The sequence below is a fragment of the Schistocerca cancellata genome, chromosome 1 (assembly GCF_023864275.1).
Source record: "Schistocerca cancellata isolate TAMUIC-IGC-003103 chromosome 1, iqSchCanc2.1, whole genome shotgun sequence".
Lineage (NCBI taxonomy): Eukaryota > Metazoa > Arthropoda > Insecta > Orthoptera > Acrididae > Schistocerca > Schistocerca cancellata.
In genome coordinates this window covers 653,263,857-653,279,310 of record NC_064626.1, presented here as the reverse complement: position 1 = coordinate 653,279,310, position 15,454 = coordinate 653,263,857, and the positions used below count along the sequence as shown (strand labels likewise).

Here is a 15,454-nt window from a genome sequence, read left to right as displayed (position 1 = left end):
ATATTTAATTTAGTACCTAGATGTAGATTGTTGATAACACCTTCATTTTCATGTCATTGTGGAGAAATTGTCTTTAAGAAACTTATCACTCAAATCAAATCTGTTTCAGGATACTATTACTTTATTACAAAGGAAATGTCCAGTCACATTAGTCATATTTTTTGTGATTTGATCGATTCCTACTTGAGTCTTTATAAATTTTCGTCTATTGGTTCTGCTTAGCGATTTTGTGTATTGATCGATTGCATTTTTGGTTTAGAAGATTAAGGAGACAGAACAGGAGACAGAAAGGGCAAACATTTTTCAGTTTTTTCTAAAACTACATGAAATTGAAACTTTTTCAATACATATACAGCTTTTGCCCACCACTTTGCATGATGGAATCCCTTGGAGCATTGAAAGATAGTTCATGTGATGCTTCTTTGAGAAGAAAGTTTCAGTTATTTATAAAAACTATCAATATAATTATTTCATACATCTTCTACCGGAAAGGTAACAACAAGAGATCTTTTCCCAAAATGCTTTTAGTCAATACGCACACAACTCTAAATGCAGTCATATTTTATTATATTGTAAAAGAAACTAATGATTTATCTATCCAGTGTGAGATTCATGGACAAGCTTTTTCTGTCCTTCTACATAGTAAGTTAAATGACTAGTAGCAATAGTAGTAGTAGCTTTATTCATCTGTAGATATCTTTCTTCAAGGATATAAGACATGTCAAAGTATTTACAAATCTAGATCAATTTACAATAAGCTAATTTGTATACATATATATTTATAGACTTCTAGTTAGAGACAATCATTAGATTTACTCCTGGTATACAATGCTTCATTTACAAATAACTTATTAAATAGTGTAATGCCACATTTTTCACTCATATCTCATTATCAGTCTCTGCACACACTATACACACATTGTTTCATAACACTTCACTCACTACTGACACACGCACACACACACACACACACACACACACACACACACACACACACACACACACACACACACACTGCTGATCTCTGAGCTATTTTATGTACCGCAACTTCCCATTTGCTATCCTGAAAAACTGAGTCAGCATCCCTCCATAATGAGTAAGATGTTGAGCTCAGAAAGAGGTGTTAGTATTGTGCTATTCATAGCTTGGGGGTAGGTATTTCTAGAAAGGAAAACAAAGAAGGAATAGAACATAAAGTGAAGGTGTTATGTGGAATGTTAGTTATTTTATAATCATTATTGTTAATATTTATTTCTATAACAAATTTTATCAAATCCCTACTCTTTTTTAGCTAAGTAATCCTTCAATGTACAAAATGTAATGCATAACAAGTATTTTTAGCTGCCTTTTTAAATAAGTGTATTTTGGCAATTTCTTTCATGTCTTCTGAGAATTAATTGTACAGTTTGATTCCTTGGAAGAAATGCTGTTTTGAGTTTTATGTTTATTTTTTCTTGGTAAATGTACGTTGAGTCTATCTCTTGTTGCATGGGGCCAGCCGCGGTGGTCTAGCGGTTCTGGCGCTGCAGTCCGGAACCGCGGGACTGCTACGGTCGCAGGTTCGAATCCTGCCTCGGGCATGGGTGTGTGTGCTGTCCTTAGGTTAGTTAGGTTTAAGTAGTTCTCAGTTCTAGGGGACTTATGACCTAAGAGGTTGAGTCCCATAGTGCTCAGAGCCATTTGAACCATTTCTTGTTGCATGGTCATGGACAGAGCTGTTTGTGCAGTAATTACCAACGTTATTTTTGATGTGTACAACTAACTGGTAAATGTATTCACATGGAGCAGTTAAAATCCCCAGTGTTCTGAACAGATCTTTACAATGAGCTCGACTAGTATTTTTGGTTAATATTCTTATGGCTCTTTTCTGGAGTTTGAAAATTGTGTTCATGTTTTGTGCATTTGTTCCCCAAAAAGATGTAATATGTAACTAAAAGACACTGATGATAGGACTCTAAGGGCATAACATGCTGAAGACATTCTGTTTGCAAGTACCTTTGTGTGTTCACACCACTCCAGCTGAGAATCAATATTCATTCCTAGAAATTTTGCATTTCTTACACAGTCTATAGAGGTGCCATCTAAATTTAATTTAACATTGTCATTTTTCCTCTTCAAACTGAAATTCATGGCATTAGTTTTCTTTATGTTCAATGTCACTTTATTACTTATTGACCAATCATAAACTTGCTTGAGAGTTTCATTTGCTTTCTCGGCAAGGAGTTCTCTTGTTTTCTCAGTGACTATAATATTGCTGTGGTGCAGCGAAGAGGATTTTTTCACCATGAGTGACACTACTGGGAAAGTCATTGATGCATATCAGGAACAGTATAGGTCCTAATATGCTACCTCACGGAACCCCTATATTAATGTTGGGTTGGGTTGTTTTTGGGGAAGGAGACCAGACAGCGAGGTCATCGGTCTCATCGGAGTAGGGAAGGACGGGGAAGGAAGTCGGCCGTGCCCTTTGAAAGGAACCATCCCGGCATTTGCCTGGAGCGATTTAGGGAAATCACGGAAAACCTAAATCAGGATGGTCGGACGCGGGATTGAACCGTCGTCCTCCCGAATCTATATTAATGTATTTTGCTTCTGGTAAATGTTTTACTAAGTGTGTAGAACTATTTGAAGTATGTGTTTCCTCTACTCTTTGTACCCTATCGGTTAGGTATGATCGAAACCAGTTGTTAGCTAGGCCTCTTATTCCTAATGCTTCTAATTTATTTAATAGAATCTTGTGGTCGACTCTATCAATCGCCTTAGAAAGATCCAAAAATATGCCTGTGACACACTCATCTTTATCAAAAGCATCATGTACAACTGTTGTGAATTCTACTATGGCTGACTCCGTATTTTTGCCACTTCGGAAACCAAACTGTGATTCGCTTAAAAGATTGTATTTATTCAGGTAATTCATTAATCTGTCTTTCATAATTGCTTCTATTTTATTTTTTTTTGAGAATGCTGACCGCAGGGAAACTGGCCGGTAATTTTCTATGTCTTCTCTATTACCTTTCTTAAGCAAAGGTACAACTCTTGCCTGTTTTAACTGCTCTGGAAATGTCCCTGATGTGAAGGATTCATTTATCAAATTTGTTAAGGAGCCTTGTATAATCCCTATGAATTGTTTCAGTACACACATTGGTACTTCATCTAAGCTTGCTGACTTCTTATTTTTTAGTTTTTGAATTGTTTTACTGACTTCATTCTCTGTGGTTAGCAGTAACATCATTGTATTTAGTGCAACATTATTTAGAGGTGTTACGTTTCTTTGGGGGAATTGTTGCTGTAACTTGTCTGCAATATTTGAAAAATGCTCGTTTGCATAGTTTGCTAAGTGATGTGGATCATTTATTACTTTATCCCCCTCCTTTAGCAGTAAGTTATTCTGCATTTGTTTGCCTCTCCCCATTTCCTTTTTTATAACATCCCAGGCTGCTTTGCTGTTATTCTCTGCATTTTATATTATTTTGTCATTAAATGGCTTTTTTGCAGCAATTAGCACCTTCCTATAGATCTTTTTGCATCTATGATAGAAATTTAAGAATTCTGGATCATTGCAAATCTTTTTCATGGAACTGACGTGTTTAAGTGTTTTGGAGGACTTCGTAATACCTGCTGTTATCCATCTGTTTTTATGAGATATTGATACAGACATGCATACTTTTGGAAATGCCTTTTCAAAGTTGAATTTAAACAAAGGGAGATTTTAGAGAATTTCATTTTCACATTGGTTTCCTTATACACTTCATCCAACCTTTGTTTTTCTAGTTCTTTTGAAAACTCTTTTATTTTGATTTCTGATAGATGTCATTTGTAGGCTGGTAGTTTAGGGAATGATTCGATGCCTGACTTTACTGTTGTTATTTGACAGAGATGGTCTGATAGTCCGAGATCTTTTACAGCTACATCACATTTTTCCCTGTCCATATTTGTGGCCACATGGTCAATTACTAATGAAGTCATTGTGGTAACCCTTGTTGCACTATTGACCAATAGGGACGTGCCAAAACTTTGAGGGATGTTTGTGAAGGTGCTGCTGGATTCATTTATGATGTTACCGTTGCGGTTAATGTCCCCACACAGAATTATGTTGACTTTTGTATTTGAGACTTTATCTAGAACTTCTGTTAACTTATTGAAGAAAGTGTCCACACTACCACTGGGAGATCAATACAAAATGATTAATTTCTTGGTGATATCAAGCCTGTTAATTCAATAGCTGATATTTCAAAGTGTTTCTCTTCACTTACGGTGCTGAGATCATGTCTTGATTTGAACTGTGTTCCTTTTCTGATATAAATGCATGATACTCCACCCCTTGAAGTAATTATGCAATAAGAGTTTTCCTTTTCATACAATGATAATACTACATGTTGGATTTCTGTCTCTCTTCACCAGTGCTCAGTAATAAAAACTACAGTGCATTCAAAGATTGGAGCTCAAGTTCTAATAGTTGTATTTTATTTTTATTGATTGCATGTTTGATAGAGGATTGTTAAGTCTGTGAAATGCCCCATGTTCCTCTTTCCAATGGTCTTGTGAGTTTCAGTTTTTTTTAAAGTTATGGAGATACTCTTTAGGTAGGTTAACCTGTCATCTGGATGTATCCTAAAAAAGACCTACTTTTCCTATCTATAACAACAGGTATTTGACCTTGTGTAGCTCGAGATCCACCCCCTATTCTTTCATGAATCAGCTGTACCAAACTTCCCTCCCCAGTCCTGTTTAGGTTTAGGCCATGCCTAATGAAACCCCATTTGTTGATAGTCCCGATGGGCACCAGAGAAACATGAGCAAAGTTGGCAGTCCTCAGAGCCATCCCTAACCCGACGTTGATTCGACTCACAGCTCCATCAAAGTGCGGTCGACCATGACGCCAGAACAGCTCAGCAAAGTGTACATTGGTACTATGAGTTAGGGAAGCTATCTTGCCCAGGTCACCACCTATGTCATATGCCCCATCCCTGTTCAGACTGTTTCCCACCCCACCCACTATCACCACATGGTCCTCTTTTGTAAAGTCCTTACATAAAGACCCTAGGTCCTCTATCACATGACTTAGTCCTGCATTTGGCTTGAAGACACTGGTGGCCTGGTACACTGACCCTAAACATTCCTGTAAGTGAGGACTACACCTCGCCCATGGCTACTACCTAGCAGCAGCAGTTTCTTCTTCCTAACACTTCTTGGCCTCTGTCGAAGTGTGCTGCACATTTCCTGCTCCTCGTTCTACCAGAGGCTCTTCTCCACTTAACTCTGGCAGTGGTAGATACCTGTTTTTTGTGTTGATGAAAAAACTGTCAGATCGAATTCTCTTTCTTCCTATCCTCTTACCAGCTGCTAGTTCCCAACCACCCTCCTCCCCCCCCCCTATCTCCTTTGATACTTATGAGTTTCTTCCTTGCTTCCTCCAGCTGTGCCTGAAGGGCACAGATTTTCCTTTCCTGTTCCCCAATCAAAATGTTTCTACTGCATACTTTGCAGTTCCAGAAGAGAGCTTCTTCTGTTCTCCCAACATTCTCCCCACTGCATCCCCCCAAGTGAAAATATTTCCGACAAGATTGGCAACAAATCCCTCTACTCACTACCCTATAACAGCTCCCACATTTCTCACTCATGGTCAGTTTCGAAAGAATAATTAAGTTTAAGGAATGTTTTAAATTTGTGAAGGACGTGAGACTGGTTGAGTGTAAACAAAAAATGACACAAAGGTCTTATGTGCGGTAGTTGTTTTTATTTACGTTATCAGGCGTGTTTGGTCAGGTTTTTAAACGGTTATAACTCGTAAAATTTAGGCCTAGATTGCGTCTATCTAACTAGTAAGGCCCAGATCACGTCTATCTAACTAGTAAACAATATGAAATGTGTTAGTTCAATACGACTTAGAAATGTTTAATTACACTTTTATTGCGTCAATAGCCATTGATGAAACTAGTAGCAGTCCTTTTTAAACGAATTTTGCACTATGAAGAAAACTTGAATAGAATTTTTTGTGTTTATCTCACGCAAAATTTTGGGTATGTGCGATTATAGGGATTTCAGCTAAAGAACAAGTTTTTTTCAAGAACAAGCGCTACTGGGACGCTAATATTCAGTTGTGTGACAAGAATGGACACTACAGCAAGTATACAAAACAAAGGATATTTAAATTTGACACTATTTCCTCTTAAATAAGTTCTTTTAGCGGACGAAAAAAGTACCTGTGATCTCACTATCTGAAATACACAGAAAACTATTAGCATTGCACTAGCGAGGAAATTAAATTTCCCTTTATCTTCCAATATTTTTGTGTGAAAAAACTAATGTTTTAAATACATTAACACATATTTAATGAATTGTCGAATTTTATATTCATTTCGCTCTCGTCTATTAATGGTTGTGTGTCCTCACTCTTAAGCTCTCTTTTTCGAACAACTGATTCCATGCATGAACCTTGGCGCCCATTTCAACTGGTGAGTGATCAGAAACTGGTTATCTTCTTTAGGTGTCCAAAATCTTCAAAGCAATTATGTATGCTATGCCATGAAGGTTTTGAAAAAAGTATTGTTGCTTTTCATTTAGGAAGTTTCGACGGTCTTCAAGAATATTTGTGTATTTGTCCCTGTTTTAGATACAAAGCTTCTAATTTTGGTATGCAATTTTTCTGATCTCAGGTCAGAAGTCTTGTTATTTCCAAGTAAATCTTCACTTCCCACACAGACAGTATGGCACTTTGCTGTATAACTAATTCGCATACTTGCAAATTATAAAAGAAAACTTAATGTTGGATTGGCAGATGGCAGTTTATTTTCAGTTATTCTGTACTGCAGACACGAGTGTAAATTATTTTCTGTAAACGAATGGAAAATGAAGACACTGTACTTGCTATGATTGTGATCTTGACTTGAAAGTGAATGATGGCTGTGGTGGTCCACACTGCTTGTAAACACATTAGTAATCTGTTCTTCTGGTCAGCCTACTCTGACCTCTCTTTACTGCCTTGTAGTCACTGGCCTAAGTCAGCAGCTAATATGACACTTTCCAAGGATTCATTTAGCTGAGGAAATGGAAGTTAACAACCTTCCTACAAAGGGTAATCAATGAACTGATCATGTACAAATAATAATTATGTGTACCTGATCTTTTGTCTGGAAATTTATCTAAATTCCATGTTGTTGTTGTTGTGGTCTTCAGTCCTGAGACTGGTTTGATGCAGCTCTCCATGCTACTCTATCCTGTGCAAGCTTCTTCATCTCCCAGTATCTACTGCAACCTACATCCTTCTGAATCTGCTTAGTGTATTCATCTCTTGGTCTCCCTCTATGATTTTTACCCGCCACACTGCCCTCCAATGCTAAATTTGTGATTCCTTGATGCCTCAAAACATGTCCTACCAACCGATCCCTTCTTCTAGTCAAGTTGTGCCACAAACTTCTCTTCTCCCCAATCCTATTCAATACCTCCTCATTAGTTACGTGATCGACCCACCTTATCTTCAGCATTCTTCTGTAGCACCACATTTCGAAAGCTTCTATTCTCTTCTTGTCCAAACTAGTTATCGTCCATGTTTCACTTCCATACATGGCTACACTCCATACAAATACTTTCAGAAACGACTTCCTGACATTTAAATCTATACTCGATGTTAACCAATTCCTCTTCTTGAGAAACGCTTTCCTTGCCATTGCCAGTCTACATTTTATATCCTCCATTCCATGTAGTGTGCACAATTAGATAGAAACAGGAAAGGTGAATGAGTAAAACCGAAGGGTTCTGAAAAAGGAACGGCAACCAGTGAGCTAGTTCCAAAAGGTGAACGAGTTTTCCCATCTCTAATACACACAAACACGCCAAAAAAATTTTGTAAGGGGCTAAGCAAAACTTGTTTACCTTATCCATTATGTTTTTCCCTTACATGACTAATAACGGCATAAGCAATTGTATTTTTCTCCTTCATTAGAAATAAGCTCTTGACATGAAAACGTTATTTAATGAAATTTGCTTCATCAACTTTTATTCTTATGTAAACACAGTGTAGACGACAGTTCTGTTCTGTTACTGTAAAATCTAATTATTTTTTCGCTTTCAGTTATCTGACCTCGGTTATGCACTCAATGGAAAAAAATACTCAATTCGCCATGGAACATTTGCAATTTGTCTCGAAAACACGTCAGACTAATACAATAAAGATTAAGAAGGTACAAAAACACAAACGCACTACGATAACATGAGTGAACGGTGCGAAAATAGTTAATTTCCGATGTTAGGTGGCGACGACACTGTCAGAACTTTCTTCCCGAGAAGCCTTGACAGTGACGTGAAGTGGCGGTACGTGACGGTCCATTGACGCCTTGTGTGAAAGCCACCATTTGAAATTCATTGTGTGATATTTTCCTAGTCTGGTATCTTGGCGCGGTGTGGGGAGGCAAGAGCAGACTCAAACTCTATAGTGTTGACATATGAATTTTGTGGGGATTTATTGCTTGCACGGTTACCTGCGCAGTTATTTATGCGGACAGAAGATGATTAGCAATTCGAGTGCCGGTCAGCAGCTTAATATATATATATATATATATATATATATATATATATATATATATATATATATATATATATATATATAATGTAATAATCAAATGGCTGCTGAAAAAACAACTACATAGTTTTGCAATTGAGGTCAGTGAATGTATGTCACCTATTTACGTGTGCGACAAGCAAAATATTTACAAAGGTCAAAGGTTGTTTAGTTTCTCTCATATTACAAAGTGTAATTGAGAGGTTCTGACATAGTAGTCTTACGCGTATTTCAATCAACCCTTCATACGTAATCAGAAATTTCGTGCAATACTGACCTTCTTTAGTATACAAAGAGTTTCATTCTCTTGTGACACAAACATATCTTTGTGGTTTGGGAATACGTTTTTGAATTAAAGCGGCAAAGTTATGTGACGAGTGTGGTGGTTATAATTGAGTTTCTAGTTGTAGTTTTGTGTATGTTAATATGGCTTTTCACATAAATTTTAGTAGTGACATGATTAAGTCAGACAACAAAGTGCAGTATATTCCATGCTACATTGCAAAAAATGGAACAGCAAACGTATCGAAGTATTTTGAACCATATGTAAAAGTGGATGCAAATGAAAATGGTATTTGGTTTATTTCTTGGAACATGTGTTATTTTCCGAAATGTTTAATAATTAGTTTTGCTTAATTGTGCCCTGTTGTTGTTGTGGTCTTCAGTCCAGAGATTGGTTTGATGCAGCTCTCCATGCTACTATATCCTGTGAAAGCCTCTTCATCTCCGAGTAACTACTGCAACGTACACCCTTCTGAGTCTGGATACTGTGTTCATCTCCTGGTCTCTACGATTTTTACCCCCCCCCCCTTCCACACTCACGCTTTCCTTCAGTACTAAAATGGTGATCCCTTGATGGCTTAGAATGTGTCCCAGCAAACGATCCCTTCTTCTAGTCAGGTTGTCCCGCAAACTTCTCTTTTCCCCATTTCTATTCAGTACCTCCTCATTAGTTATGTGATCTGCCCATCTAATCTTCAGCATTCTTCTGTAGCACCATATCACAAAAGCTGCTATTCTCTTCTTGTCTAGATTTTCTGTCTGACAGACAACTCAACAGCGCATCCATTCCCCCCCCCCCCCCTTTTGTCAATATTTCGCAATTATGCAGTGGGGGCTTGTATCCTGTAGCAATAACAAGTATTACATTTATCAATATTAATTCACAAGCACATTCTTCCATATCTTGATCTACACAGAGTTTACTGATTTCAAAGTTGTTGCATTTTTTCCCTTTTTTTTATGAATGTGGCAACTACTGTGTTCTTATTGGATGCACATGAATAGGTAACTAATTTATAAGCACTTGCATTAACATTTTTAATTGTTTTTGTAATGTGGTGTTCAGACAGACAAATGACATCAATTTTATGGGAATCTCTGACAATTTAATTTCCTATTGGTGTGTCTCCTTACTCTAGTAACCACAGGGATTTGCCTTTGTATGGTGGACTGTCTTATGTTTTCTGCATGGGTGTAGGCCATGGTAATGATATCTCCATCTTATGGCAACTACTGGAACACCAGTATGAGATTTTGTATCGATATGAAGGAGCACACTGTGCAGATTGGTCATTACACTATAGAATCTCCACAAAATCCAGATTTTTGACTCAGTATCTGCTCCTGTTTCGTCCAGGTCACCTCTAATGCTGTTCTAAAGCCAGCTGTTTTCAGCTGCTTCAACTATCCGTACCTGATCTTGTTAAAATTCTTACACAGTTTCCTATGCTTTCTGTTACATATACTGTAGGAGCCCGCCAGATGCAGCCTTCTAAATTGGTGTAGGATTGTGGCTGGAGGTGTCTTCTCATGTGCTGTGGTACTAATGAGACAACATTCAGTTTGCAGACATTTATTTCTAAGCGGTTTACAATAACTGTCTTCTTTCTAGTGCTGCCTAGCACCGGGTGTGTTGAGCCCACATTGCACAAAGATGCAGGATACACATCAGCACCCAACTATAAATCTGCTGCTGCAGGCCCTGGCATTGCCTGAAGTCAGTGCTATGGCCACAGCAGGAGGATATGGCGGCCAGTGTGACAGTACAGCCTGTCATAGCTCTGGACGAATGTTGGAACCTCAGTGCTCTCATGACAAACTGCTTTTAGGCTCAGGCCCAGAAATCTGCATGTCATTATTGTCAGTTGCCAAGATGGCGTGTGGATGGAATACCCACCAGTGACACAAAGGACAGCCTAAGAGGTAGTGTCAGCATACAGCTGGTAAGGCCATACTCATACTGCCAGAGTTGCGGCTCAGGTACCCTGTTCCCAAGTTGAACAGCTAGCAGACAGGCAGATCGGTTCTTCATCCACAGAACAATGGCTGGCCATCATGTTCGGGTAGTCACAGTTGTGACAGGCAGGTTTGCAGGGTTCAAGTTCCTTTCACAGCCAGACGGCTGTGGACTTTTAGCAGTGTACTCCAAGCTGGCAGTGGCTGTAGGCTTGTTATTGTACTCAGTAGGCCATCCTTGCAAAGAGTAGAGCAGACGCTCCCTTGATATCATTGAGAGCTGGTGGATTGGCCTAACTCAGAGTGACAGGACGGAAGGCAAGGGCTTAACAGCAGTCAAGAATGTGATTCCTCATATGGGTGATGGAATGTGCTCACGTTTTCTGAGCTTTTAAGCATTCTTTGCTGGCCTAATGTTTAACTTCGGGGATTATGAGCATTCCTATATGCTGTGCAGTGTTGTCTGAATGTTGAATCTGATGTTCTGTCATGCACAAGCTGAGGTAATGAGCTTCTTGTGTGTTTGTACTTCTTATCTTCCAAGTGGTGACACTGGTTACACCATCGTTGCGTACTCGGTGGCTGTGTACCACTCAACTTCATCCCTGTCAATTCCAACAAAATTTTACTGCATTCTTAACTACTATTCTGGTGTGCAAAAATACCTAGATCCAAGAACCTGAATTTAAAATCGCCAATTGGTTACCAGGGTGATCACAGGCAAGCTATAGACAGGTAGAAAGTGTGCTCCAAAACCACTTTGTTTTGTCAAGGTTTTGAGTTTGACATCTTCTAAAAACAAAACTGGGTCATTTCCTGTCGAGTGACCTAATGGTTCCCACTCGATCTTCTGCATTTTTTATTAAATTTTTACAGGATGTACATAGATTTTACATAAAGCTGTGCAGTCGATTAGTAGTATGGTAGGGCCACTAGCCAGGCCAGTTTTCTCAAGTTGTGACAGATATGAATAAATAAAAAAAGTTTGATTTACTGTTGACCAGGGTCCAAAGGGACTCCTACACTGAAACTTAGTGGTTCTGCTCAGCGTTTTAGGTATAACAGCCTAGTTGCTGAAAATGTGCTTCGTATACATCAGATTTATCACACCTTCCTGTCAAAGTAGTTCATAAATTTAGATCTCATTTTGGCAGCTTTTATCTGATCATAGAATGACTTTCTGATACTGCTTTTTTTCATTTGCAATTAACCAGTACATCATAAAGCTTGCAAGTAGCATCTTGATCACTCAAATAATTATTGAGTCATTGAAAATTAATGTCGGTTTTAAAAGTCATCATATTTGTCTGATTTTCAAAAGACTGTAGCTCAAAAGGATCTTCTTGGATGTGATTGTTCTTTGTACCATTGTAAAGTGGGAGTTAGAATTACACGGTAACTTGATGAATGTTCAAGGCAACATTTCAATGTAGTGTAACATTGGTGTTACAGATAATTCTGCACGTCACCTAAAGAACCGTTCTGTGAAAAAGGGCTTATGGGTTGTTACTTTGGAATCAGCTGATCAGTTGAAAGCTACCACAAAGAGCAAAGTTAAAAATATATTTTGAAAACACTTTGCAGTAAAAAGAAAGCCTCTGCAACAGAAGTCAGCTACACAAGAGATGAGGCAGAGGAAGTACATCAACCAGAATCAGTCAGCACAAGCCTAGCCGCAATTGGGATCTCTCCAGTGAAATTTCAATGGATGTCAATGAGGGATGCCAGAGGTTATGCAAAAAGAAAGCAAGTGAAACTCAAGAAGCAATTGCACATAACATAGTTGCTGCGGGTTGACTGAAGTGTCCGATCCCACCTGTCGGCTTTGACCCGTGACGTATGACTGTTGTGGTGTGTGACGTCACGACGCGGAGTTTGGTTTGTGAGTGTGGCGTGTTAGTAGGTGTCAATGTGTTTTGCTGTTTGTTGTGCCCTCTGGTGGTGTGTTTTGGGGTTTTGTGTTGTGTGGTGTATTGGGTTCAGTTTGGTGTTGCTGCTTGTTCAGGGTGGTTCTGGTTTTGCCTGTGTGTGGAGAGGAATTGTTTTCAGTGAGTTAACAATTTAGTTTTTGTTGTGTGAAAGTTATTGTAGTCCTGTTCGCTGTAGGTTGTGCGTTAATTTGAGTAAATTAATTTGTTGCTGCTCTTGTTGGGTATGGATATGACTGATAAAATTAACAGTGTGCGTTTGCATGCTGAGATGGGGACGAGTCCGATGGAGTTGATGAAATTTCTGCAGCTGTTTGGTTTGTTGGCAGCGGTTGTGAAGTGTGCTGTTTGTGGTCATGACAAGAAATTGGCGAAAGTTGCGGTGTCATGGACCAGGGTCGGTTATATGTGATGGTGCCATAGTGATAATCTACGGCACTCCATACTTCGTGGTTCCTGGCTCGAGAAGTCTAGGTTGGGCATGCACGAGATGCATTGTTGACGTACTACTTTTGTTATGAATCCCCTCACAGTTTTTGTGCGCATGAGACTGGTGTGAAAGAGAGGAGTATGCTTGACTGGTTTTCGTTTTGTCGTGAAATGTGTTAGGAGTTTATTAAGTACAGGGGTAAGTTGGGTGGGCCTGGGGTTGTGGTAGATGTGGATGAGTCACAGTTTGGGAAAAGGAAGTATGGAGTGGTTGGTGTCCGGGTGTGGGGGGGCTGTTGTATCAGGGGGTGGGTGTTTGGAATGAGTTTTTAGTGTTGTGGAGGACCGGACTAAGGGGGAATTAGTGGAGTTAATTGAGGAGCCTATAGAACTGGGTTCTACTGTAGTTTCTGATGCTTTTTCTTCTTATAGGGGGTTGGGTGAGAGGGGGTACAATCATTTAGTAGTGAACCAGTTTAGAGTTTAAAAATTATGAGACTGGGGCTTGTATGAATACCATAGAGGGGATGTGGGGGACCGTTAAGTCAGTTCTTGGGAGGGGGAAGAGGCGCTCTTCTAACCTTCAGTCTCATTTAGATGAGTGCTGTTGGCGGAAGAGCATCCCCAAGGGCTATTGTTTTTTTCAGGTTTGTTTTAAGGGCTATTAGTAAGATGTACAGGCTGAATGTGGTTAGTTAGGGTGGTTTGTGTGGGTGGGTGGGTGCGGATTGGAAGGGGGGGGGGGGTGTTTAGTTGTTGGTAGTGTTTGTGAGGAGAGGTGGTGGTTTTTGAGTTAGTTGTGGAAGATCTATTTTGTTGCAGCTTTTGTTGCATTGCAGTGTGATTGAGATTTCTTTTTTAAAGTGTATTTGTTATGTGTTGTTGTGGCTGGTGGGGTGGTTTTGAGTTGTGTGGTTTGTGGTATTGGTGATTTGGTATCGTGTGTTGGTTTGTAGGTATGTAGTTGTAGGGAAGTTTTCGATTCCAATGTGTGGTTGTGGCTTTGGGTGTTCTGGCATCGGGAACTGCTGTTGAGCTATACAGGTCAAGGGAAGTGTCCAATTCCAGAGGATATTGAGTTTAGTGGAATTTGGGGAGTTTTGTGTTGTTGTTTTGTGTGGTTTGGTATGGTGGTGTGTGTCTAAATTTGTTTATAGTTTGTCCCCACCCAAAAACCCCCCAATTTCCCACGCTTGTCCTGTTGGTTTGGTTTTTTGTGGAAGGTGTGTGTGTGTTGGTTTTCGATGTATTTTCGTGTTGTCATGTTTACGTAATGACGTCATAAGCGCATATTGGAGTTGTAGTGGATGGTCGTTTCCACCGTATTTGTGACATTGTGGGTCAAAGCAGACGGGTGGAATCGGAGGCTTCCTTAATTCCATTGGTGCTGGGGTCTTTGATCCGAAAGATTTTCCAACACCCTGTACAAGTAAGGCCTGTACTAAATGCTTAGATCATTGGCTGTTGATTAAAGAACTGAAAGCAATGATGCAATTGTCAAAGTAGTTAGAAAAAGTGCAGATTTTGGCATTGCCATCTCAGAGTTGGACTGTATAAAAGGAATTATCCAGGAGTTTGGTGTCTCAGAAAGAAGGTTAAATATTGTAAGATGACATGCAGAATTATCTGCAAAACCTATGCTACATTGTATTGATATGTTGCCTTCAAGATCTATGAAGTTACTGTTTGATTTCAACTTGCACTTCATTTCGTTTTTGATATTTAAATGTAAAAATGCGAATACATTCATGTAAAAAGCTAGCTTGTTCGTAGATGGTGAAAAGTGTTGTGATGAATTCCAAAATAACACAGAAATAATGTAAATGAACAGATAAACATTTCTGAAACTTTAAGTCTTAGTAAATTAATTTTTATTTTAAGAAAATCAAAGATAACCAATAACAAATTTAAAAGATTTTACATAATTTTTCAAATGTGCATACAGCATTCAAAAAGTCCATTCGTTCTATGTTCATAATAGCATTCAAAGCAGTTTTTTAACTTCTTTATTATCTTTGAACTGGTTTGTCTCATAAATAAAACAAACTTGTTCTCATGAAACAAAATATCTTTTCAATGGAGCAAAGAAAAGTCAACTCTTAGGGGACCCTTGTGAGATATAGATTTTTGAAAATCAGACGAAACTGATAATTAATTTTTTTGAATTGACTTCAGTCTTTGATAATTCAGTAATTATTTGAGTAATCAGGATGCCACTTGCACAGGCTTATGACAAGGGGTTGGCTGAAACCGAGGGAAAACCAGCATCAGAAAGTCATTGTCATAAGATATGATATGTCAA

The 15,454-nt window shown here is 38.8% G+C and overlaps 1 protein-coding gene across 1 annotated transcript in view; it reads left to right on the top strand.

Annotated features, from left to right (window-relative positions):
* The first annotated feature begins 8,874 nt into the window (after window positions 1-8,874).
* Window positions 8,875-15,454, top strand: part of LOC126183495 (uncharacterized) — a 56,475-nt gene continuing 49,895 nt past the window's right edge. Inside the window, exon 1 of the mRNA XM_049925530.1 lies at window positions 8,875-9,128. Within this exon, the coding sequence (XP_049781487.1) occupies window positions 8,984-9,128 (145 nt within the window). The 5' untranslated portion in view covers window positions 8,875-8,983. The remainder of the gene's footprint in view (window positions 9,129-15,454) is intronic.